The 24428-nt window shown below is 41.3% G+C and overlaps 1 protein-coding gene across 1 annotated transcript in view; it reads left to right on the forward strand.

Annotated features, from left to right (window-relative positions):
- Positions 1-1837: 1837 nt before the first annotated feature.
- Positions 1838-24428, forward strand: part of TAFA4 (TAFA chemokine like family member 4) — a 40416-nt gene continuing 17825 nt past the window's right edge. The window contains exons 1-2 of the mRNA XM_054281136.1: positions 1838-1917; positions 4870-4985. Coding sequence (XP_054137111.1) covers positions 1838-1917; positions 4870-4985 — 196 coding nt within the window. The remainder of the gene's footprint in view (positions 1918-4869; positions 4986-24428) is intronic.

The following is a 24428-nucleotide window of genomic DNA, read 5'->3' on the forward strand; positions in this document are numbered from 1 at the left end:
TATGCAGGTGGAGGTATCATCTGTCACTTTCCGTGCATCCACTTAATTAGGATGAGTTGGACTAATCAATACTCCCTTGCCTTTTACCAGTGTTTAACATGTGTTTACAGAGCAGGTTCCACTGATGTTTGTATTTACCTGCAGCTGCATCTGCACGGGGTTTTATTTTCCTCTCTAATAAAAATTATGGAACAGATAAGCACTAAAACCCAAGTTATACTGTACTGCAGTATTGATTTCTTCAAGAGCACTGTAAGAGTGTATTTATCTACCTGTCCTATTATGAAATGGGTAAAAATGTACCACATAACCATTTCAGTCAGTCAGTGCTGTATTGAAAATCCTGTTTGTTTGCTTCTTTTAATAGGCCTTTTGAGGCACACTCTTGTTTTATTTTTATTTTTTTATTTTATGTGTATTTGTGGAAGAAAGGATGAATGCAGGATGGTAGTGCTTTTTCTTAAGACAACTCTTTGCCTACATTTTGTTTTGATATCCACTGATTTGATAGACATGCTGGTTTTGGCTCAGGTTGGAACTCCACATTGGAAAGCAAAGAGAGCAAAATGTGATTAATTATAGATTGCTGGCCTGGCACCTCTACAATTCCAGCAATTACTCTATTTTCTCATGGCATTCTAAACAAATAAGAGTTGTTAGGGCCAGGTTGGATGGGGCTTTGAGCCTGGTCCAATGGAAGGCGTCCTTGCCCATGGTTTGGAACAAGATGAGCTTTAAGGTCCCTTCCAACCTGTGATTGGAAGGTTCTGTGATTCCATGAGTGTGTTGAGCAGGGGCTTTCCTGCCCTGAGCTCTGAAAGGAGTTTTGTGTGCTTTTATGACCCCAGACAGCTCTGCCCTCCAGTGTGGTGCTGTAATTTTGTGTTTCTTAAAAGCAAATTTCTAATTGATCAAAGGATGAGTGAAATGAAAAGAATGGTGGGTAAGACAAGAAAAGGTTGTGATTGCTGTCTAGGTGAAGACCACATTATTATTACTCTCAGAAATTGCTCTGTGTCATGTTTTCAGTAGCAGAAGGTCAAGTTGTGCCCAGGGATGGAAGTGGGAGAGCAAATATAAACAGCAAAAGCAAAGAGGCCTCAGTGTCTATAAAATGGAGTGTTTGAGCTCCTCATTCTGCAGAGCATGTGTCAGAGCTGCTGTGAAAGTGCTTCCACGTGGAGATTCAAAGTGTAAGTCCTGGGTTACAGCTGATGCTGTAACCTGTGTGTTTCTCATGGAGAGGCCAAGAAAACTAAGGTTAAAAAAAAAAAAAGGTTCAGTCACCTGGGAAAGATTTGGATGACCAAAACCTGAAATGGTACACTGATTTTAGAGCTTGCCAGGAGAGGCAGCAGGGTCAGAGGGTGCAATAATACATAACCCCAGACACTCTGCTGTGGGTGTGACGCTCTCTGCTGAGGAAGGCACAGGGCCTGGGCCAAGTTTTTATGAAGACAGTGACAGATTTTCCTCACTATTTTTAATAATCTCTGCTTCAAACTCTTGGGTGTTGGGTGGAGAGACCCCAGAGAGCTGCTCACATTCTGTTTGCAACCCATGTACAGCAAACTCTGCCTTTGGTTAATGTAGTGACACCCCAGAGCTGCCTCACCACAGCTTCTCTGTGCTCTCAGAAAGACAAGAGAAATAAACCTGCTGCCTTTTGCCCCGGATTGCACTGTAGATGGCACTGTGAAACTAAGATTTTGGTAACAAAGATGTGTTTTACAGCACCTTTGCAGACCTTAATTGCAGTGTAATGTGGCTTTCTTTCTAGGTCCCCGAAGTGAAGGAAAACATTCTGAGATGCAGAAAGGCTTATTTGCTGCTGCAAATGGGAATCTGGAATAACTATGAAAAACACACTGAAATAATTGTGTTTGACTGGAACAAAATTCTTGCAAAGTCCCCAAGGTAAGAGCACTTTTTATCTTTCAAATGACACTGAAGATTCTCTGTTCTGGTTAGCAACAATATCCACTTGAATCCAATAGAGAATGAAGGCTTGACATTTCTGAAAGCAGCAGCCCACTGACGCTGAAGGGCTCAGCACCCCTTGCTGCATCTGCCTGCCAAATTTCATTTTTTCCCTGCCTTTTCAAAGATCCTCTTGTATTTCTTTACATTAGCAGGCTGAAAACCTGTGTCCTGCCTACCTGCAAGGCAGACTAAATCCTGCAGATGTGTCCTTTGGATGGCACTGGATGCTTTTAGCAGCCTTTCAGTTTGGGTATGAGCGAGTGGATGCTTTGTGGTGATACACTTCTTCCTGGAATTGAATGTTCTTACTCAGGGCTGAGGTTACCCTGTTAACCTGATGAGCCCTGGTTTCACATTCCTTGTTTAGTGTCTCAAAAGAGTCAAACTAAGCTGGAGAAAACTTTTGGAAATAGTACAATTCTATTTCCACTGAGACCAGTTTTGCTGCTGCACTGGGAGTGGTGGGAACACCTGGGTCCAATAAAGTGCTGGAACAGAGGCTGTTGAGCATATGATGCATGATTTGGGACCTGTCCATCATCACACCTGCCCCTTCCACCACCTCCCAGCAGAAATGGCATGTTCAGAATGCCTGAGCAGTGTTTAAGGGGTGTTTAATTCCACAGGAAAGCTGGAGGAAGGTTTGTGTCTTCATGGTGACACATAAGAGTGACACCAGAACTTGGATCAGATCTGAGTATTTGCATTTAGAGCAACAGAAGGATGGGGTTGGAGGCTGAGCAGATGATGACATCCTGTTCATGAGCTGTAACCCGTGTGTTTTGAAAACTAAGGTTAAATTCAGCTCTCTCCTAAAGGAAAAAAAAAAAAAAAGGGTTCAGTCACCTGGGAAAGATTTGAATGACCAAAATCTGAAATGGTACAGTGATTTTAGAACTTACCAGGCAGTTTTCTTAGGCTAATACTGGACCAAGAGCAATAGTGACATTTATGCTGGTTTCACAGTGACTCAATCCCATTAGCTGCAGTGACATTATGGGTTCAGCTGCATGCAAGGGGTGAATTTGGTTCAGCTGCTCTGAATTAGCCTGGGAGTGCTCCAGGAGAGGGCACTTACAGGGTGGGTGAGGAGCAGTGATGTCTTTATCTGCTGGGCTTGATTCGTGCTCACAGAAATCTCCTACAAACAGCTGTAAAAGGCCAGCAGGGTGTTTGTTCCTGCATTCAGTGTGGAAATATATTGGGCTCAAAACAGAGCATCTTCCTAAAGCCAGAAAAGGTACTCTCTTGCCAAATCCCTGCTTAAAGTGTGGCTTTACATATAATTTTCATTCTCTGAAATCTGTAGACATGGTGAGCTGGTTTATTTGCAATATTTATGTAATTTTTTTTTAATTGGAGGCTGATGGTGCTGGGGTTTGCACCAATGTATTTCTATCTGCAGTGTAAACCAGAACTTGTTACTAAAATATATTTACATGCAGCAGGCTTCTGGTCTCTTAACTTTTGATATTAATAAGTCCATTTTTTTTTTTGGCTTTATCAACATTTGCAATTAGAGAAAAAATATTGTTCTGCAAAGCTTGAAAAGGGAAATTGTGTGAGCAATTTTAAGAGAGAAAACAAGGCCTCTGTTGTGGTTTCATTGGTAGATGTTTATCAAATTTAAACAACATCCAAGTGTGTCACCTGGTTGTGACAATAGAGCTGTCTAAGGCATGTGTTGCTTGAGATTTCTTTTTTTAAATTCAGCACTTGAACATTGGACTAGCTGAGTAGTCTTAGGTATTTTCAAGATATACAGATAATTTTGTTTTAGAAAAGACTCAGAATTGGAATCTGCAGAGGAAAAGCAGCTCCCAAAGGACTTTTTGGTGCAAATAAATTCGTGCTAGGCTTGCCCAAATCCCAGCATGCTGATTAGCTGCAGACTAACGTCACTGCCATGAAAACAGTATTTGCTTCAATTTATGCAAATCTATAAATTGCCTTTAATTAATTTGATGTATTCCTGCTTGCAGAATTTGCTGAAATTGTGGAACACAGTATCTAAGGGTTCAAGTACATAACGCCCATTTATGTATCATGCAAGAAATAAATCATCATAACTCAGTTTAAAAAGATGATTAGATTCCCTTTCTGTATGATGAATGGCATAACATAAGCTATTGAGGGATTTAATTCAAGATATTTGCAGAAAAATGATGGAGGACTTGGGATCTCAGTTCTAAGAATAACATGAATAAGAGTAACAACACCTTCTTTAGAGCAAATATTTTCTGAAATGCAGTTTCCAACATAGAGAAGTGAGTCCTTGCATGTTTGACTGAGGTGCTGCTTCATGAGGGCTTTACCCTCAGTAAATATTTGGGTGATCTCCAGGAAATCTCCCAAATATTGTGTGTTGGGGAGATCCAGCCTAGAACTGTGCAAGGCTACAGTAAATTATACATTATAGTACAGTAAATTATTATATGATATATTTATTTAGTTAATATGTCTTGAGAAGTGTTAAGTAAAAATGACTTTTTTTTCTGTCATTGGGGGAGGTCCAGTTCAAAAATAGTAGCACAACTCATAAATGTGTGTGTTTAACTTTGAATCTGGCTGGATCTTGATAAAAGACAAAAGAACCCATCCCTTATCTCAGATTAATACAACTGCATGGCACTCATAATGTGTTATTATAAACATGTGTTTGTAGGTAATGTGATGTGTGATAGACATTGCTTCTAATTATAAAATGTCCTTAACAAAGAATTGATCCCAACCAAGTAATGAATATGATTTTGTGAGTGTTGCCTTGCAATAACCCACATCAGTTATTCTTCAGCATCCCTTCAGCTTTTCCTTCCCCGCATCGTTTTTATGTTATTCCCTACTTGCATTGTTCTTTCACTCAACTGCTTCCTTTTCTGCCTCCAGGATGAGATTCTGTGCCAAATCAATGCTTCTGTCTGACTGGCTCTTTCTGCTCTATGTGTTAATGGTCTGCTGTAAATTGTTGTCCGCCTCTAGTCACCATCCCCGGGGGCACACAGGTAGGAGCTTTTAAACTCATTATGCGCTACTGAGACCAATTAATACCACTTGCAGCATGTTAGAGCCCACTTTCTAGCAATGGATAATTGATGAGGCTGTTGACAGCATGTTATAATCAGTGCAATAGGTTAAAAATACACCACCACCAAGGAAGAAAAAAAAAGAAGAGTTATTGTAAATTTTCATGGCTTTTCTCTAGTTATTTATGCTCTGAAGCTCGCCAGGAGGTTTTTGGAGTGACTTCATGACTGCTAGGTCTTTGGCATTTGTTTGTGTCATTTTGCTTTATCCTTATCCAAAAACATTCTGAAATGTATCTTTATCTTCACCCTCTTAATCCTGTTGTTATCAACTGACTTTACAGCGGTGGTGGGCAATAAATCGAAGCCCTCAGACTCATGTTAGCCAGTTCTCCCAGTGACTGACACAAATTCTGATCTGTGCTTAGATCAGCCTCTGATACGTTCCTCCTTTTCCAAACTGGCATAATGAGGAAAACAAAGATCTTGCTTTTAAGGGATGGACTATTGTAGTAGGGAAATACCTACCAGGCAGGATGGGTTATCATATTATAAATGCCAGAAAAAGCTCAGAACAAGCTGGATTGACTTCCAGCCTGGATTTTTGTGGCAACATCTCTGGTAGGATCTTGCAGGCATCAGCTTGAGAGCAGAAAGAGATGGAGATGTAGCAGTGAAGGTATCTGTGCAAGTCCTGAATAAAATGGTCCAGGTCTAATGTTAGCATCCACTCGCCCCAGGGCTGGGAGGTGAGGATGCATTTGGTAGAGGCTCCATCCTCCAGGAGAGACAAACTATTGATCTCTTTCCTGGCTGCTTCCAGTGGCTGTCTGGACAGGAGCTGAAGGCTCCTCCTGTGCTCACCAAAATATCTCCAGAACTGGCAGGCAGGACTGGCTGACCTGCACGTAGCTGCTGTGTCTCTGAGAGCTACAAAACCTCCTCCTTGCCTTCCCCCATCACCAGCTCTGCTTTCCCTGGCTGGGCAGCACTCTGGTTGCTGTAAAACACAGCCACAGTTTGTGGAGAATAACTGCATGGAGAGGCAAAAGCCTGAGGAGTGACTCCAGTGCATGCAGTGGTGGAGGATGACCCATGTTGCTGCTCTGGGAATTAGTTACATCCTTTCCATGAGGAAGGGAGGTCTGTGCACAGTCACAAGTTAATAGCAGAGCATTCCAGAGCTGACTCTGCAGACAAACCTGGAGAAGAGCAGCTTTTGTCATGTGGGGAGTGGTCATGTCAGAAGAAATGTTATTTTTGTCCTTCCAAGATGCACTTTGCTTGTGTACCTAAGGGAAATACCTGTAATAAGGCAGCAGTGATCTTGTGTTGTGGGTTTGTATGATGAACACAGTGTATTATGGGAATCATGACAATATTTTTTACATAAATTTCAGAATGCTTGACAGCATACCATAAACAGACACATGGAATTCCTTCCACCTTGTCAAAGAGGTACCACAAACACAATCAAGTTGCTTGACCTTAAGTATGTTTGTGTGCTGTGATTTCTCTGGTGAGCTAAAAGAAGGTTCTGCTCCTCATCAATAGCTTGGTCCAGCTGTGGAGCTGTTTTTCAGATGGACCCCCTTGAAGCTGGAGCCTTCATGCACCTTTTTAGACTGTGGTGTCCTGTTCTTCCCCAAGTGTGAGTTTCCCTCCTTTGCACGCTGAAGTGACCCCCATCCCTCTTTGATTCCATGTGGTAGATGAAGCAGTGATCCCATTTCTGATTCTCCAGCTCCCTAAATCTGACTCTTGGCACCACAGAGAATTTAGGGATCTGTTCTCAAGGGCCCTGCATTTCCCAGCCCCATCTTATCTTTGCTGCCTGACACAACGCATAGATTGCCCTTCTAATGGATAATCAAATCTCTGATGGAATCTATTATGTGAGCAAGGTGCTGCCTTGTTCATCAGGAAAACAAATAATTCAGAGCTTTTAGCAGAGCCTGTTTTGTGGAAAGCAAATAATTAGCCTCATTTATTTCATACAAATTAGCATGTTCTTGGATAGCAATTGAGATAAAATTTTTGCAGTCGATAGGCAGCATTCCCATTTTTCAAAGTAAAATGTCCTGAAGCACGTTAGAGGGATGAATCCAAGGCTTGGGTTCAGCAAAGGATTTGTCCTTCAGGTCCAGCAGGTACTGCTCAGCTGGGAGGCATCAGGAGCCCAACCTGGGATGCTTTGAGAGGAGCTGGTTTTTGAGAACAGGTTGTGTCTGCTCCTGACAATCAGTGTGTTTCAAATTATTTACTTGACATCATCAGCACCTTTAAATAAGTGTGTGCTCACTACAGCTAAGAAACTTTGTTAACTAGGAGCAGACAAGAGAATTTAGGATGAAAAGTGGGAATCGACTTCTTCTTTTCAAAATGCTGCCATTTTGAAGGAGCCTAATCTGGGAAAAGACAATTATTGACCTAGGTCATGCTAGATGGTGCCTGAAAAAATCACATTTGGCAGCTGTGTGCCCTATTCAGGCTGGGACAGAGACTGGATCTCGTTGATCCAACAGCCATCCTGCTCCTGAAAAGTGGGAGAGAATGGCATTGAGAAATCCCTTTGACAATGGAGGCTCTTCCCTGGAATGAAGTGTAAGACAGACCTGGTTCTTTCTTTTGCTCTGTGAAATATTCACCACAAATATCCCCTGAAATACCTGTCAGAGGAGAGATGCTCAATCCTGCCTTGCTTTGGAGCAGTTTGGGTCTTGAAATCAGCTTGGAGACTGCAGCCTGTTTTTCATTGGAACAGTGATTGCCCTGACTGACAGAGGCAAAAGGCAGAGGAGGAATTTTCCTTCTCATCACCATTAGATCATTAAAGATGCTGCTTGTGCAGATTATTTTAGCAGCCCCATGTATACCTGTGTGGAGAAGAAACATGAGAATATTAATCTGATTTTGTTGCTGTGAATGCCTTTCTGAAGAATTTCTCTTTTGCCCTGACAATAACTAAGGGAAGCATCAATTTTACTTTTTTTTTTTTTTTTTTTTTGAAAATGGGCAGTATTTCAGGCTTTTTGAGTACCTAATACCAATATAATGATCAATTCCATGCTGTTCTGGATGAAGAAACATACATTTAGAACCAGAAAAGTTTGTTTCCACCTCACTGCTCAAAGCCACAAATGAAGAAGCATTGAAAAGACATTTTGTCAGGTCAGCTTGTGTAAGGGCTGGCCCTGCAGACCCCGAGCTGGCACAGCCAGCTGAGCAGTTTCTGCCATGAATTAATGAATTACCTGGCTTTTTGGAGACTGATTTATGTGGTGATGCTCACCTGCAATGCTTCCAGCTTTGCTGAAGGGTCTAAATTTTTGGGCAGAATGTTCCACATTACTGCTGTTTTTCACAGCTTTAAGGACTTCTTTTCTCTACTTTCAGGGCTTCATAGACAGACTCTGCTCCCACTGGAGTCAGAGGAAAAATTCCTTACTTACACAGGCTCCAGGATTTAATCTCCTTAAAGGAGAGCTGAAAAATGTGCTTTATATTAGAAATATTGCTGCTTTTAAGAAAACTGGGAAAACCCATGCTGTTTTTTCTCCCTTTATTTTGGGGCTGGAGCATCCTTTTCCCTGGCAGTGCTGCTGGGCAGCCGTGAGATGGATTCCTGTTTCCACCAGAGGGCCCTGCAAGGCTGTGCAAGGGGCTCCAGCACTCACCCACCACCGGCTTCCTCCTGATTTAAACCCCAACTCTGCATTTTGCTAACTAGAATTATGAGTTTTCTGTATTTCCACGGGTCAGGCATGGTTACTGCACAATAAGCTTTAGCCCTTTGTTCTATTTAACTCCTTTTATGTCTTAATGTTTTATTCAGTGTGCTATTTATGTGGTTTATTACCCAGCTTCTAAATACAGGGTGGCTGCAATGTACAGCCCTGACTGTAATCTCTTCAAGTAATAAGGTAGGGAAGGCAATTCACTTGAGAAATAGGTTCCCTTTAAGACAAAAAGGAGCAGAATTCTCTGTGTGAAGTTTGCTGGTGTACTTATTTTTGTGGAGAAAAAAGTATAAGAAATATTTATTTTCCATTTTATTTTTTTTTTCCTTAAATAACAGTGAGAGCTTTTGATATATATGACAGACTTTGACAATGTCTTCAAATTAGATACATATCTATGTTACCAGTAACAATTCAGTGTTGATTTTTTTTTTTTAATAGAGTAAAATGTAGCTTCTGGTGTCATTTTCCAAGAATGCACACTTTAACTATGTGGAATGTGATTGCATATGGAAATATTTGTGTATTCCTGGGAGCTGAGGGGTGGGAGGGGGAGAATTACAGCCAAACTTTTAAATGTGCGTGTGTTGTGTTTCAATTGTCATTGTTTCAAAAGTGGGAGGGAAATTCTATATTAAAAATAGAGAGTCTCATTTAATACAAATGGTCAAGCCCAGCTTGTCAAACTGTAGAGCAGGAGGCTGATACCAAGCTCTTTCCTGCAGTATCAAAGTGACCTTATTTTAAAGCCATTGGGGAAAGCTTGTGAAAATATTGTCTTTATTTTATCCATTTTACATTGATACCATCATTTTTTTTACATAGCTGCCACCTGCTGTAAATGATAATCTTTATATTGCATTGACCAAAATTCTAACCAGGAAAGCTTTCTTTACTCTGTGTCTTTTCTTTTAAACTTACTTCTCCCAAACTTAGATCTGATAACAGAAAAAATATTACATTGCAAATGGATTGTCTTGTGCTAGAGTGAGACAGAAATGGTTGGATAAGTGTGAATCCACAAATAGAATGGAAAAGATCTCGTCCTTGGTGTTCACTTGAGTGAAGTGATGCAACAAAAAGCTCTGTTCTGGGTTTCCATGGAGGTCAGCCTGCTGAGTCCTTGGGAGGATGGATGCCAGATTGATGAAGGCAAGAGATTGAGATGTAAAGGACTTGCATCAGTTCCTTGCTCTGAAATGATTAAAAGACCTGCCTAAGATGAAGTCCTGACCCCACTGAAGTGGGAGTTTGATTCTTCTGTGATTTAGTTTCCAGCCCACTCCGGATGTGTCTCAGCAGAAAAGTTAAACTTCATAGTTATGGTTTTATTAAAGCTTAAACCAGTCACTCACATCATTCACCACTGGCAAATCACTGCCTTTTTGAAGGATGGAAACTCTTTTAGGGTCTGTTCTTCTATTGATCCCCAGCTCTGTGCTCACTGGCTGGGCCGCACTGCCACAGCCTTCCAGTTAACATTGATTGTGACAGCAGGGCAGAGCCTGCCCCAGAATTACAGTCCCATTTCAGTGTAATTGTAAGGCCTTTCATCCCAAATGGGTGGCTGCCCAGGCCTGAATGGATGCCCATGGCAATGGGCAGCAGTTTCTGGTGCTTTATTTAGGCTGTCTGTTTTTGTCTGTCTGCCTGGTGAAGGGAGGCTCAGAGGCTGCGCCAGGGAGGGATTACTCTCCCTGGTGGGTTTCATTTGCCCACCTGGCTGTGGGTGGGTACAAAATATTCATCTTGTATTGAAGAGCAGGAGATCTGTGTCATCCTTGGCTGTGGCATCAGGCACGTCCCAGCTGTGCCTGCTCCACTCCCACTCCAGGAGTGCCCAGCTCTGCTCTGGTGCCAAGCACAGTGCTCTGCCCTCCAGAGAGCTGCCCCTCAACTTTAACTTTGAAAGTTTGTGGTGCTGATGTGCCTGGTTTCAAGGGCATCTTTGAGCAAGCACTTCTTGGAAACCGTTATTAATTAATAATGGAAGAACCTGGAGATGGAATTTTTTTTTTTTTACTAACATTTAAGTGTTTTGCTGGCAGAGCACCTCGGGATTGCTGCTGGTAGCCCTTTGTGCTGCTGTTTTTCAGTGTTTGGCAGCATTCTTGCATTCCTTCAGGAGAGTGACAACTGATAGCAGACAATGGATTCTAAATCAGGAGATTAAAGATGTCTTGTAGGCTTCAGCAGGGTAATCTCTCTGCATCACACTGGACATGGAAGCTACACCTGACATTCATTATCTTCCAGGGTGGCAATCTTTAACAATACCTCCAGAAATGCCAGAAGTTATGAGTGGAAAATTCTGGGATCAACAGTCCCGTTGCTTAGTGTTTGGCTTTTATTTATTTCCTTTCTTTATTCCACCTATTTTTTCTCCATATGGATATCATCCATATGCCTTGCAGTCCATGAATGGTCACTAGTTTTCTGATTTATGTTTTTATTTTGGGAAATAATGACCAGGGAAGTGTGAGGCAAGATTTCTCTTAGCTTTATTTCCTACTTGCTTCCCCCTGATACCAGTTCTTTTTATACCTGTGTTTCCTTCCAGTAGAATCTTAAGATGCAGTGAATATTTTGGAATAAGCATATTTATTTTGATGCCTTTTTTTGTACAAACAGTCACAAATTAGCTGGGGAGGAATGGCAAGCTCTGTGTTTAGCAGACCTGGGGTGTGTTAACCGTTGTTTGTAGGGTGTTGCATCACTTTGGCTGGTTTTACCTGATAGCAAAAACAAAATTATGATTGTAAAGCAAAAATACAAATGTATCAAGGTTTACATTTCATAAATGAACCCAACTTTTGGGTTCAATTCTTTTCAGATTGGGTGTAAAACCTTAAAGTATCTCTTGTGCTCTGTATATCCCATCTTCTACAGCTTCCATTCTTTTCCCAGGAGATTTCCTTCTGCATAACAGCAAATAAGGCTGAGAGGGAGCAGACACTGATCTTCCTTCTTCGTGGTGTCCCTGATTGTCTCTGAACAAGGGACACAAAATCTCTCCTGACTTCCCATGTTGAGGAGATGCCCTTTTCAGAGGAGATCAAACAGGAAGATCTTAAGACTCTGTGTCAGCACTGACACTTCTTACTAAATTTTCTCAGATTTGTCTTTAGAAAACATAATTTATTGAAAATGTTAAAAATCAAGTCAGAATATAACTTGAGAAAAGAGCATATGATGTCAGTTGGCTTAACTCACCCCAGCAATGTGAGTGTCTGGCATGAATTGTGGCTGTGCTGATGATTTCTGTCCAGTGAGTCCTTTCAGCAGATGCTGGTATTCTTCCAGCTGGAAAAAATAAATCAAAACAAATTAAAAAAAAAAAACCCAACCAAAACTAAGTAAACTGAAATTTCCTCATCTAAAAGAGTTTGAATGCAGAAAGAAGTCCTTGCTGTTCTCTGCAGGCACTCTATTGGAGTTAGTACTGTTGTGTCACTGAGGAAAAAAATGTAGCTGATAATTTTATTTTCAGTGTTTCTAAATGCATGTTGTTAAAAGAAAGTCTCATTGCACTGCAAGGATTGTCACTTGCTTGGCTGGGTGTCCAACTCTGTCTGGTTTTAGGAATGGCTGCTGACAACTGAGTTAAATAATTTACTTGCCTAGAGTTAATTTTTCAGCCTTTGTTCCTCTTCCAAGGTTTCAGAAATATGGAGACAATATAATGGGTTTTATTATCAGATCTATGTTCAATGTTGTTTGAATTATATGGAAAAAAGCAATAGTTTGATATTTCATTCAGAAACACTGTGACAGATGGGCTATTTTTCTCCCCCTACCATGCACTATTTTTAATATTTCATTTGGAAATACAAAAGACCCCTCAACTTTGTGTTGGCACTCTTTAGAAATTGAGTAAAATTGCTGCCCTCAGCAAAATGCAATTTACTGCAAGGGATGCCACAGTCCCCAAACAAGGAGCCAAGATAATTAGTCTGCAACTGACAAATAAGTCTGCTATGCTAATGTGATGAAACATCCTTTTATCAGACTGCATCACATGATAGTTTGTGCCAAGCTAGAGAGAAAAGAGAGTTTACTCTGAAAACATGTCCTCTTCTGGGGCAACAAATCTCATCCAGCAGTGACTTGAAAGAATTTTCCTGACCCTTCCCTGGTATCAAGGGATTTGGATTGACTGAATTCTGGATCAAACCCAAGACCTGAGCAGGGTTTTTTGCAAAATCATTTCCATTTTTCTTTTGGCTGTAGCCAGAACAGCATCAAAGCAGCATTAAAAAGAGCTATGGCTGCAGAAGGAGCAGTTTAGGGAATAAAGGTGATTCAGCATTTTCTCTGTATCATCCCTCCAAGAAAGAGAAGGGTCTTCGCCCCAAATCCTGCAGCCTAAATGAACTGTGATCTCTCCTCTGGCAGCCAGACCAAAGCAATAGAAGGTGTTTGTCAGCACCATGACCTGCTTTACCAGCCAAGTGTGATCATTCTCATTAAAGAGATGAGGGATGAAACCCTTGTGTGCATGGTGGACACTTCCATGTCTTGGGAACCAACAGGTCTCAGGTGCAGAACAGAGCCAGGGGTCAGGATTGGATGGTCCCGCCTGGGCTGTGATTTATGCAAACACCACACTTAAACACCATCACTGTGCTGGCAGCACAGGTACCACCTGCCAGAGCTGGCAAGTGGCTGGGGAGCTCCTTCCCAAACTCATTTCCAGCATTTCTCAGTCCAGAGTCTGCTAGCTGAGTTGGTCAAAAGTCACTGCAAAGAAAGGACATTTATTCTTATTTATTAGGTTTTGCTCACTATATATTTTTGGTGAAATATGACATGACCTTTCAGCCTGAGATCTGTTAGATGATAAATATCATTAGCAGGGTCACTCCTTGGCCAGGGGAAAGCTGCCTGTTGTGCAGTGATGAATTCAGTCAGGGGACAAGCAGAGGGAAGATATCTGGTTTGTGGCAGCCTCAGCAGATGGTTGTACTGAGGATATTGCTAATTGCCACTGCTCTTATATTAGCATGGTGGTTAGGAACTGGTTTGCTACTTGGCTGTGGGGGTGGGGAGAGAAGAAATGGGCTCCTGGTGTCTCAGGTGAGAGCACAGGGGTTGTGTAGCCACTGGCTGACCCTGGTTTCATGCAGTGTGAAACACAGGTCACACCAAGGAACCTGGGGCTGAGGGGCAGCAGGTACTGGCCTCCAGCAGAGGAGGGATCAGTGATGTTATAACACACTGTAAATAAAGCATTAAACAAAGTGATTCTGAATATAAAAAGAAATTGGTATGAAAATCACAAGGATAAACACCATGCTTCAGTAAGAGTGTGTGTAAAAATCCAATTGCAAAGTGCTCTCTGGGGCAATGAGAGTTATTTAGTCTTTTTTGTGTAAATCTGGTGATTTAAGCTATTTGCTTTGTGAAAGGACTGCAGGATGGAGTGAACAGGATGTGAGTCTTAGGGAAAAGAAAGGCAGAAATCCCTTTCAGTGGAGACAGGATCTCATGATGTCATTGAACACTTGATAGGCCAATTGAAATTCAAAAATCACATTTAAATTTCTGAATGATGACATGAGAGGGAGATAAATAGGTCTGCACTAATGATTGCATAACCTCTTGGCTAGAATCAAACAATATATTGTACATTTTCAGTTAAGCCTGTGGTCCTGCATCTAAACAAGTGCTAAAGTTCAAAATGCATTTGAGAAGTAACATGGTGGAAATGTCTAAAGCTGACTTTATTCTTCATGTTAGCTGCTGTGCAAGTCTTGTTTGTCGGGGTGTGTGAATGATCAGGGCTTTAATGCTCCAGTTAACTTGTTTAGCAGGTAAATGGATTTATTGTGTTTTGGTACAGAGGCAAATCAAGGATATCTCTCTACTGACAGAACACAACTATCCTAAATGAGTCCTCCTGAAATTAATCACTGGGAGTGTCCTGGGCTGGGTGTCTTGCTCAGACAGAGCTGAGCTGAACGCAGGGCAGTAAATCAAAGCAGATTCCCTTGCAGAGTCTCTGTAAAAGCTGACTTGGTGCCTGGTGCAGCCTGTAATCACAGGGCAGCCCTGGCTTCTGCCTGTGACTCCAGTAGAGTGATTTTATAGCACTCAGGACTTTCTGGAGAGTGGAGGAGTTCTGGTTGTGCCCCTGCTTTCCTGGCAGGTTGACTGAACAGGGAGGTCAACGTGTCAGGCTTTCAAACAGTGACAAAAACCCCAAGATAATCAAACCAGATGAAATGTGGATTATGATTCCCCCATTCTGCCAGTGGTGTAGGTTAATATTAGGTACCGGTTTAGCAGTCACAGTTCACCTGTTTCCTCCCATACACCAAAAAATAAAGCAGCATCCCCTTCTTTGTTGGCTGCTACACCACTGCTGCTCTTTGGGAGAATTCTGTGCAGTGGGATTTAAAGATTAGTTATATTAAAAGTGGATAAATGATCATTTTATATTTCTTGTAGCAATTTTACAGGAAATATGAAGGTCTGAAAAATATAGAGATTGACATTTGTTTCTCTGTCTCAGCAGCATCTCAGAGTCTCTCACAGCAGAGCACTGATTGTGCAGCTAAACTGCTGAGGAAAGCTTTGTCTTTTCCTCTTTCCTGGTCCCAAGTCAGCCAACTTTCCCCCTGCTTCCCTCCCATCCTCCTTGATTTGGAGGAGTCTGTGCCATTGATGTCTTTCTGTAGTCTCCTATTAGCATCAGGAATTCATCTTCTTCATAAATTGCCCTGTAGACAGTACCCTGACAATTTGTGTTGGCTTTAAATTGTTGTCACTGTCTCTGCTTCATCATCCACAAGTAATGATGTTGGTAATGAAAATGTTATGCTATCATTTACAAATTCTTAGCTTGTCTGTTATCTTTGAGGAGATGATAAGTAGATAGCAGAATATCCAAGTCTCATTTTGCTCTACGTGTATTCTGAGCACCCAAATACTGAAACAAGGCAGATACAGGCTTTTAAAGCTAGATTTAACATTTAATATTTAGGTACCTATCACAGCAGATTAACAGCCAGAAGGATTTTTCTAGTGGGTTTATGCAAGGTATGTGCTGAATTTTAAGTGCAGTGAAATTCTAGATCTGAAGACTTGGAATTTGTGCTGCTATAAGATCCTGCATGTTACAAAGCTCTGTGTCACCATTCCTCTCTCAGCTCCAGCATCTTAAACACCTCAAGAGCTGCAGGGTGGAAGTAGATTGAGTTCATGGACTGATTTCTCAGGCAGCACCAGGAGTGAGTCTGGGCAGGAGGTGCCTCTTTGTTCCTTGTGCAGAAGGAGCAGACTCTTACAAAGGGTTCTGTGGTGGTGTTCACAGGGGTCCCAGGAAGAAGGAAGAGACGAGGATCTGACTCCATGTTTCAGAAGGCTGATTTATTATTTTATGATATATATATATATAATATTAAAACTATACTAAAAGAATAGAAGAAAGGATTTCTTCAGAAGGCTTGAAAGCAAAGAAAGAAAAGGAATGATAAAAGCTCTCTTGACCAAGAGTCTGAGACAACTGGACTGTGATTGGCCATTAATTAGAAACAACCACATGAGACCAATCACAGATGCACCTGTTGCATTCCACAGCAGCAGATAACCATTGTTTGCATTTTGTTTCTGAGGTATCTTGTGACAGTGTTCACAGGGGTCTCAGGTTGAGGGAAGAGATGAGGATCTGACTCCATGTTTCAGAAGGCTTGAGTTATTATTTATGATATATATTACATTAAAACTATACTAAAAGAATAGAAGAAAGGATTTCTTCAGACAGCTGGCTAAGAATAGAAGAAGAAGGAATGATAACAAAGGTTTGTGGCTTGGACTCTCTGTCCGAGCTGGCTGGACTGTGGTTGGCCATTAATTAGAAACAACTAACATGGACTAATCAAAGATCTACCTGCTGCATTCCACAGCAGCAGATAATCAATGTTTACATTTTGTTCCTGAGGCCTTTCAGCTTCTCAGGAGAAAAAATCCTAAGGAAAGGGTTGTTCATAAAACACGTCTGTGACAGGTTTATTGTTCACGCTTTATTTTCCTTTCCCCGCACACCTTAGCCTTGCTGGGCATTGCCAGGAGGTGCAGCAGGAGCATCCCTGTGCCCGTGGCTGGTTCTGCATCCTCTGCCCGGTCCCTGTGCCGAGCCCCGCTGGATGGCAGCAGCGCGACAGCCACGGCCTGAGCACTGCCACGCTCCCATTGGGAACACGCTCTCCCACATTTCCACGGGATTTTCTCCCCACTTCATCTCTTATTTACCTCTCTGTGTGTCCAGGAGAGGCCCAGCTCGGTGTTTAGCTGGCTCAGTGTCCAACACGCGTGTTGCTGTTGCAGATTTTGCAGGAGCAGGGGCCAGGCGAGGCGGTGAGGAGGGGACGCATCCCTGGTGTGGTGACCCTGCAGCAGGACCAGCCCAGCCCGCCGCTTCTCAGGCACATCTGGACCTGGGAAGAGAAATGAAATTGAGCCTGAACGTTTCCTTTCCAAGTTTTATTAGGCTGTATCAACAGCAATTAAAACAGGCAGGTATTTACTGCCTGATAGAGCTGACAAATAATTTAATTTTGCACTGCTTAAAAAATGATCCTCGTCTTAGCAGGCTTTGTAATTAGGTTTGACCTTAAGCAGCCCCACATTCCTCATGTTGGTATCCTCGTGTTAGAAGCAGTTATCTGAATTTTGGAGTCTATTTAAAATGTAAATTATGTTTCTTAAAATTTGTAGCAGCATCTCGTACAGCATCAAGATGTTTAACGTTTATGTTATAAAGGTACATAATGACTAAATGTTTCACAACCAGATGCCATGATTTTATGCTGAGTGCTTGGACCTGCAATACTTTATATGTGTGCTCGTATTTAAATGAGATCCAGCTCAGCTCCAAGGCTAACAATCTATTATGATGAAAGTGTGGGCAGTTCACCTCAGTGTCACTGCTGTATTTTTCAGCTATTCATGTGTGGACTCTGTACTGTGAGAGAAAATATCTTGCTGTCAGCTACAGAATTTAGTAATTATCCAAGAGCAATTTAAAGAAATGCATCGACTGAATATTTAGTTGCAGGAGACCAGATGTTAAAAACTAAAAAGCTCTGTCTTGTTCATTGAAGTTTGGGCTCTACCTAGATACCCAAGATGTTGCTATCATTTGAATTTTAATTTTTGTGGGACTTGCTCATGTTAAAGAGAAACCCTTGACTGTACAAATTTTTATTTTAGATCACAGCTGCTTTCTTTGGAGGTGATTCTAGGTTTAAGAGAAAATATTTGTGTTTACAAGGGTGTGAATATGGCATTAAGTGGTTGCAATAAGGATAGTGCTGTTTGTTGCAAGCAGGAAATATAAGATCAGAACAGACTATTTCCCTAGAACAGCAGGGCTATAAATGCTGAATTATTAACAGTAAATCCACAGCATTTCCTTTTGGATATGTAGAAGAGACTTAATCTCAGCCACAGGTCTTTATGATGGTTTTAGGCAAGAACATGGAGACAATGAAGTGAGGAAAATTGCTATATGGAAAAAAAATTGCAAGCTTGGAGCTGGTACAGGCATGACCTCTGTTATAGCCCTTAATCCTGGAATGAAACAAGATTTTGGCAACTTGTTCACCTCCTTCTGAACTTGCTTGCAGATACAGTGACACAAAACTGTTTCAAACTAACTTATCAACACCAGCACTGGCTGAATGCATTATCTGATGCTGCACTGTGGAAACTGGGCCTGTTTGATTTACATGACTCTCCCAGCTGTTGGATTGATCTGGTTGGCTTAAAAGCCGCAAGGAAAATTGCTTTGAAGGAGAATTTTTTAAAAGTAAAGAGATCCCTTAGTTTTGGGTTAATTGTGCCATGCAGGGAAGATATTTCATTAGCATCATTAATCTAGGACTGTGCCTGGCCCTGTGGGACAGTGCTGTGCATGCTCCAGGTGACAGAAGATGGAATATCCATGGAGAGGACAGAGCAGCTCTAGCTGGCAGACATAAAATAATCCATATGAAACTGGGGAATTTTTAGGGAACTTTGGAAGTTTTAAGGCCACAGCTGAGAAGTGCACTGGGATTTGGTCCTGTACATTCATTATGAAATGATACAGTTTAATCAAGAGGTGATTTATGCACCTGTAACAGTGGTATAGACAGGCTGCTAAGTTCATCCTGATGTTGGTGCCTTGTTCCAAGTGTTGGGATGGGCTACAGATTATAACAACAATGCTTTGTTTTTGTCCTAGTTTGTTACATTTCAATTTGCTCTTATTATATTTGTCAATCCAACAGTCCAGCATGTTCTGAATTAATTATGAAATGCCTCAGAATAAATGGAACTGGGACTGCTGCAGAGAACAGGAGATTGCTGTGGTTTGCTGAGTTTAGTGAGACTCTGTATTTCACAGTGCTTTCCTAAAGGGCAACCATGTGTGCACCTTGAATTTCAAACACTTCTTAACCCTGAAGGACTGAAATTCTAAAGGAGCAGGAGAGATGATATTTTCCAGTGCCTGTCAGTGACTCCCCAGTAATTTTTGAGAGTGCTGGAACAACAGAGGTTGTGTCACTGCAGACTGTGACCCAAACACTGGGTTCCATCCCTCCCAGCACAGCCTGTGCTGTTCTCAGGTGTCAGTGTCCAGCTCACACTTGGTTTCTGTTCCATTAAATTTTGATTATTAGATCTCATCCCTTTGAGACATCAAGCATTAGATATCATCAGCAAATGCTGAACTGGAAAGGTCATTGTTTTCAGTGTTCCCTTAAGACTCTTCTGAAAATCCCACTTTTCAACTCTTTCATTAGTCACATTTGTTACATGAACAATGTCATTCCTCATCCTCAAATGACAGGGTAACACCAATAGTAGCTCACCTTTAATTTCTTTAGTGTTTTTTTTGTGTTCAGTGACAAAGTTATAAAATATGTGTAGCAGGATGCCATAAATAACTGCAAGCTGAGAACAGAATAATGATGGAAAGCAACTAGTTAGCCAGATCATTTAACTGCAATGCTTTGTACTGCTGGAAGGACTCACACCAGGTTGCTTGCAGAGTTGCTGTTCTGAACCTTCTTGAAATCTGGAAGGTGTGTAATTTGAGAACTCTTGTGGATTTCTTTATATAATAGTTCCAAGAAGCCTTGCCCCCTGTGACCTAATTATGTCACCTGCATGCTGCACAACTTGGTTCTCAAGCAAGACTGCCACGGGCATGTGAGCTTTGTACTGAAATTTTTTAAAAATTGGACTTCATCTTTTCTTCCCCTCTCTCCCAGTACAAGCTCCTTGACTTTAACATTTTACCTTAGGTTGGATACTTCACTTTTTTCCCCCCCCTTGGCGTTTTGCTTATGTTTTTGTTGTGTGTGTTTTGGGGTTTTTTCTTTTTTTTTTTTTCCCAAAAGGCCAAGGATGCAATGATACAACTAATTTGTATTTTTAATCTGTACCTTGTAATTAGAGCTAGGAGGGGCTGGAGGGAGATGCCAAATGAGTAAGAGCTTTTCCTTTAAAAGCTCTCCAGGCACATAACCGAGTTTTGGGAGAGCTTTAAAGGAAAGCACTAATGAAATTCCTGCAGAAAAGGAAAAATAAGACAACAAAATTAAGACTTAAATGTGCTATTTTTATTCAGGACTGGGGTTAAAAAGACTTTACTACCCCCTGGGTTCACTCTCAGATAAAACATGTGAATCACTAATTATTATATTCTTTTTGTGTGGATGAGTTTCTACCCCATTGATTTCCCCAGTACTGAGATTTTTAGGTGATTGAAGAGGATGTTGACGTTACTTGGAGGTTTTGCATTGTTTTACCTCAGCTTTGTTCGAAAACCAGGCTGTTTTTACTGTGAGATCAGTAATTTTCATGAAGTTTTGTTTTTCTAGAGGGCAAAACTCCAAAGCACAAACACCAACTTATTTAAGTCTTGGAAATTGAATAGCTGTGGAATTGTGAAGGTTTAGAAATATACCTTTCACTCAAGCAGAGCAATGAATTAGAAACAAAACAGTCATGGTTAGAACTTGCAGGAAGGTGCTGGTGGTGAGAAAGGGTTGAGGTGGCAGAGCAGGTCTCTTGTGCAGCTGAAATAGGAGGTTCCCATCCTTTTGGGCAGGATTCTGCAGTTTAAAGCCTGTAGATCTCCAATGGCAGAGCAGCACAGGGCTTTGTGCATGGATCTGCTGATGGGATTGCTGTAACACAGAGGATTCTTTGTTTCTGGAAAAAACATGTGCAAAATTTTCATTATCTGTTCCCTTCTGAGTGCGTGTGACTCCATGAGCACAGTGAACTCCAGTGCCTTTCCTCTGCCACTGATCCTCTAAGGGTCCCTGACTTCTGCTCTCTGTGGCTGTTCTCCTTAGTCTGTAACAACCTTTATTTAAAAATACCAGTTTGTAGAATGGAAATGATAGCTCTGAACATTTCTCTGAAGCAGAGATTGCAGAGTTGAGCCATGTTGTTCACTGGCAGGTTATGCTGTGCATGAGATGGATGATTTTGCATTCCATGTGCAAGAAGGGGCACAAGCCTCAGCTTGTGCTGGCATTCCCAAGGACAAATGAAAACAAATGTTGAACGAGATTTCTTTTGATAAAGAAGATAACCAGTTAAAATGAAACTCAAGCCTTTTACTTACGCAAGACTAGCTTTTAGTCTTCCTAAAGAAGAGATATCCAGGTGAATATACTGGGTCTTACCTGGTATTGCTTAAAATTGGGTTATTCCCTCCCTTCCCTGGTGGGGGCCATGGATAGCTGCCTTTCCCTCATCTTATTTTTGTATGCAAAGCTGGTTTTCTCTCCATAATATTTACGACCTATCCTCTATCACTTGAGTTTTCCAGGGAGGTTTGGGTGATTTCTTTGTTTTCTCTGGCTTAGTGAAGGCAGCTTTCTCTCCTGTTGTTACTGGAGGACCAGGCAGAAGATCCAAGTGAAGTATCATCCATAGTTTGAAGAAAGCACCATAAGCTATCAGGATTTGTGAACTGAAGAGTAAATGATGGGGATTTTTATATTTCTTAAACTGAATTTGGAAACAAGCAATATCCCCCACCATCCAGGGCATTCTCAGCTATACCTCTAACTTAGGTATATTAGTTTTCCAAGTGTTGTAAATAAAATTAATGGGCCTGACTTTGTTTATGGGCTGTGTCTCCGTGCAGGCACAGCCCTGGTGCAAACACTCCCATCCTGGTGTTAGCAGGCAGCTGTAAACCTCTATTCCTTATGGCTCCCTTGTAGCTCTGTGCTCTGATGCAGCTCAGCATGCAGATTTTTGAGTAAGGAGAGGCAATAGTTTTCAACATAAACAAGTCCACTGGGTCACATTAACCTCCTTCAGTCTCTGTGTTAAATAATTAAAATAAACTAGGTAATGTTTAACTATACGTATTCAGAGGCTTTCTGGAGGAGCTTATTAGTTCAATATTCTAACACAGTGTCTTAAACCTTCCTGAGCTCCAGGATCCCTTATTAAATATTTAATGCATATTGCTGAAAAAGTCAAGATTTGCTTTATTTCTTACAAGAAATGTCTATTCTAAAAACTCACTCAGCCTTTAAAACACTGGCCATCTATAAATACTACTTTTCTCAAGTTGTCATTTCTTGCAGCAAGGAGTATTTTTCATTTGTACCAATCTTAATAGCACCCCAAGAATGAATACTTGCAGGAGGCTCTGCAGTGCATCCTTGCTGCATTCTGTAGAACCACCTCAAATACCTTTTTAAGCAATTCATTTGACAGCAGCTCCTTTGGATAGAAAGAAGATGTGTGTCAGCTGCTGACTGTGCTTGGGAGACATCAATATTTCTCCTCTTCTGCTTCTAAAACTGTCAAAATGAAATTAGTTAATTGGTGGGTACTTTAGTGTAGTTGCTGTGGGATAGTAATTATTGGTGACAAGAGCTGCTGGATGTGCACTAATACAGTACAGCAAAACCTGAAATTTGGAAATGTAAGGCATTATCCTGCACTGCTATTATGACTAGTCATTTTGCCACAGTCTGACTTGCTAGAGATTCAAACCTTCAGGTTCAAGGACTTCTTGCCAGGAGAGAGAAGGTTTTGCTTTGTGCAGAGCAGAGTTTTATAAGAATTGCCACATAGCTAAGCAGCAGCAGCTTAGTGGATTAAAATAGCATCAGTGATATCTCCAGTCTCTGGGGTAATGAGTTCTAAGCAAGGCAAAGACCTCCAGGAAGGGATTTTGTTTCTGTGGAGTCTCTATCAGATGTTAGTGAATAATAAACAAATATCAAGTTGTTTCACTGAGTCCATTCTCATTTTGGTTAATTGCCTGTCTTGGTTCAGTACTTCTGAAGACAAGACACAAACCAGGTTGCATTTACCTTTACACCCAGGCCTGATTTCTTACTGCAAGCAACACAAATCCTGTGTTTTCTCTCTTTCTCTAGCCAGAAACTGGTCACCCCTGCTCCAGAATTGTTTCTCAGTACTTTAATTCATCACTTTGCATGTTGTGGTGTGGTCTGAGGTGTCAGCTGAGAGAAAAGGGTCCCTGCTCAGCCCCCATGACAGCAGCACCTTGCAGTGTGAAGGTATCTGAGGAAACCATTCACAGAATCCTACAAACAAAGCTGCTTTCCACTTCTAAAGACTCCCCATAAATGCTCTGTGTGCCATAAAACATAAACTACTAGAAATCCACCCCTGTACAGATGCTTAAAGTTACTCAGGAGCAGACAAAGGCTGATGTGTTGGACTGGCAGCATGCTGGATCTCTGACACAGGATCTATTCACCCTGGTCATTGCCATCCACCTCTCCCATGGAACTCACCTGTGCTTTAGGCTGTGCACCATGGTCAGTCACAGCTCTGATCTCACAATGCTGGGAAGGAGAAATGCGAGGTGAGAAACTCTTTTAAAGAGGATAGTCCCAATTTTGACAAGGTGTTTCATGCACAAATATGTTTGTTTCTTCACTTGCAGTATTTTCAGGTTTTATGGGGTCTAGATTAACAGATTTTTCTTCTCTACTCACTGAATATTTTTTCTGAAATTTGATGGACATGTAAAAAGTTAACTGAAAAAAAATTCTTCTGGTTTGAACTGACAGGAATGTTAGAAGAAATAGAAACCTATTCTCTCTTACCCAACTTCAGTGCTTTTTGAATAACAATATATTACTGAAGTTCCTGATAAAATGTCAGTGATTTTAAATAAATAAAAGAGAGAATGAATTATGATTCTCAAAATACTGTACCTTTTAATCTTAGAGAGCAAAATGCATTCCTGAAGGTGAAATAATTCTGGGGGTTTTTTTCCTGGACAATTGCAAATAGATGTCAGGTTTGTTGCCAAATAACATGTCTGATTTCATGTCTAATAGTTAGTGGAATTTAATGAGTACAAACTGAAAAGTGGAATGGTTCGCAGTAGGGAGGGAGCTGAGTTCTTCTTTGACACACCCTGCTGTTCAGTGGCTTGTAAAAGATACCCACAGGTGGCAATTCAGTGCTCTCAGTGCCTTGCCTGTGTGAAAGAATAAATGTGAAGCCAGGGCACACTGGGAACAAACCCACCCTGGCTCACAGGCTCAATAGATTTGAAGAGGAGTGAAAAAGGGCAGCCTTTTAACTAAAGGAGGGTGTTGGTGGTCTGAGATTTTACTATTGATATTTCAGGTACTTGATATTGAAGGTAATTATACCTAAAACTTATGTA

This window comes from Melozone crissalis, unplaced genomic scaffold (genome assembly GCF_028551555.1).
Source record: "Melozone crissalis strain CALT ecotype California unplaced genomic scaffold, PUWL_Pcris_2 ptg000029l_1, whole genome shotgun sequence".
NCBI classification, from domain to species: domain Eukaryota; kingdom Metazoa; phylum Chordata; class Aves; order Passeriformes; family Passerellidae; genus Melozone; species Melozone crissalis.